The sequence below is a fragment of the Branchiostoma floridae genome, chromosome 17, assembly GCF_000003815.2.
Source record: "Branchiostoma floridae strain S238N-H82 chromosome 17, Bfl_VNyyK, whole genome shotgun sequence".
In the NCBI taxonomy this organism is placed as follows: domain Eukaryota; kingdom Metazoa; phylum Chordata; class Leptocardii; order Amphioxiformes; family Branchiostomatidae; genus Branchiostoma; species Branchiostoma floridae.
Window position 1 is genome coordinate 11,557,595 of NC_049995.1, and position 2,139 is coordinate 11,559,733.

General features: G+C 35.9%; 1 protein-coding gene across 1 annotated transcript in view; it reads left to right on the top strand.

Moving 5' to 3' along the window:
- Positions 1-2,139, top strand: part of LOC118404268 (serine/threonine-protein kinase 3-like) — a gene marked incomplete in the record, with an annotated part of 24,841 nt that overhangs the window by 7,371 nt on the left and 15,331 nt on the right. The window contains 3 exon segments of the mRNA XM_035803327.1: positions 45-69; positions 513-575; positions 1,080-1,244. Coding sequence (XP_035659220.1) covers positions 45-69; positions 513-575; positions 1,080-1,244 — 253 coding nt within the window.

The following is a 2,139-nucleotide window of genomic DNA, read 5'->3' on the forward strand; positions in this document are numbered from 1 at the left end:
GTGCTTTTTACTTTTTTCAGTGATATGTGTCAGGTACTTGGAAGTTACTTCAAGAATTCAGACCTTTGGGTAAGTCCATGTTATTTATATTTAAATTTAAAATTTTGCATATAGTATGTGCATCTTAAATATTGCTGTCTTTCTAGTTTGTTTCAGTATATTACTAGTGACATGTTTAGAGTGGATAAAGGCACAATATGTAAATTTTGCCATTTGCTTAATGTATTACGAAATGCTGCAATAGCTTCACAAAGAAGGATATTGGCAACACATGTGATTTGGAAAGAGGATCTAAGGAACCCATATAGATTATGCTAATAAGAGACTTCTTTGCATATATCATTTGCATTGTACAGAGGAAGTTACTTAACAATGGTTGTGGAACTCTATTTTATATACATGTATTAGTGGTGTGTACGTACAAAAGGTCATATTTACTTCAAAAGGATTTAGATGTTTTGTGATATCTCTTCTGTAAATGGTTCTAATGTTTGTCCATGTTTGTACTACAGATAGTGATGGAGTACTGTGGAGCTGGATCTGTGTCAGACATCATGAAGTTACGTAACAAAACTGTAAGTATTAACTACATGTATATCATCGAGATATTCATGTACAAGAGAACCCTTACACACCTTTACATATTAAGTTTATACTTACCTTATATTATTATGAGTAGAGGTAAAGGTCCCATAACCTTTTAGAGGCAGTAGGGACAGTGGGCTGTTAATCTTAATGTGTTTTGGAGTTGGTAGACAAAAGCCTATTCCTCTCCTTTACTGCCTTTTATATTGCCAGCCGAAGTCAGGTGCCTTTTTTACATCGTGTAAAGTGCCATTCCCAAGGACAAAACATCTAGCCAAGAATGCCAGGAATTGAACCCATGACCTCTCAATCCCATGTCCGCTAGCCATTTGGCCATTTCATGCTACCTTATCATATCATGACATATGTGTTTGTACTTCTGTATTGCAATTTCTGAATGTTCTGCCAGGAAACAGTGCAATTTTTGTGTGATCTGCCAGAGGGCGTAAGTGATCTACTATTACTGATTGTCTTCTTCCCTATCTGTTTCCCAGCTAACAGAAGATGAGATTGCTGCCATCACCTCCATGGTTCTAAAAGGTCTGGAGTATCTGCATTTCATGAGGAAGATCCACAGGGACATCAAAGCTGGAAACATCCTCCTTAACACAGAGGGAGACGCCAAACTGGCAGATTTTGGAGTTGCTGGCCAACTCACGGTGAGTTTAAAGGTCCATTATGTAAGATTGGGACAAAATAGAAAGTAGACTTCTTTACAAGTTTTTTTACATAGTTCGATTAACACTATAGAATTGCATATCAATACTAGTAGGGGTTGGGGTTTTGTGCGCGTGAAAAATTTGCGCGTGAAAATTTGCGCGTGAAAAATCTGCGCGTGACAATATGCAAATTAGCTGATTCCCATGGGATTAAAAAAGTTTTTGCAGTTTTAGACTTAAAAGCTCAAACGAGATGGCACCAAATGGAATTAAATATCATATTGTTGCAATCTAGAGTACAAAATCTTGAACCAAGTGATTTTCAAATGATTTTTAAATGTTAAGTTGTCATGCGCAAAAAAGTTTGAAATCTGCGCGTGAAACAATCTGCTTAAAAAAAGATGAAAAGAAGCTTCTAGAATGGAGAACAGCCTCAAATTGTTACATTTTACAACATAAAACCTCATATGAGTAATTTTTTCCATGTATTTTTGTCAAATTTACGTGATTTTGAAATGTTCAAAATATGCAAATTAACCTATTCCCAAGGGATCTAAAAATCAGGGTTTTTTCAAACCAAAAATTCAGGTAACAGATGGAAAATTATATCATAGGTTCAAATTTTTCTGTCTTAAAGTTCCTTGCTACACATTTTCTGACATATTTCAGGAACTTTATTTTTCACGCGCAAATTTTTCACGCGCACGCACAAATTCTCCACGCGCAGAAAACCCGTTCCCACTAGTAGTAAGGGACTGAGGTTATAACATCATTACATTATACAAACTGTGATATTTTAAACCAGTGTTTAAGTGTACAGTGTGTTGTTGTTTAGAGCAGAATGGTCTACTTTGAGATGGTTTCAGAAACACAGTGGACATTGTGCAGTTTGCTT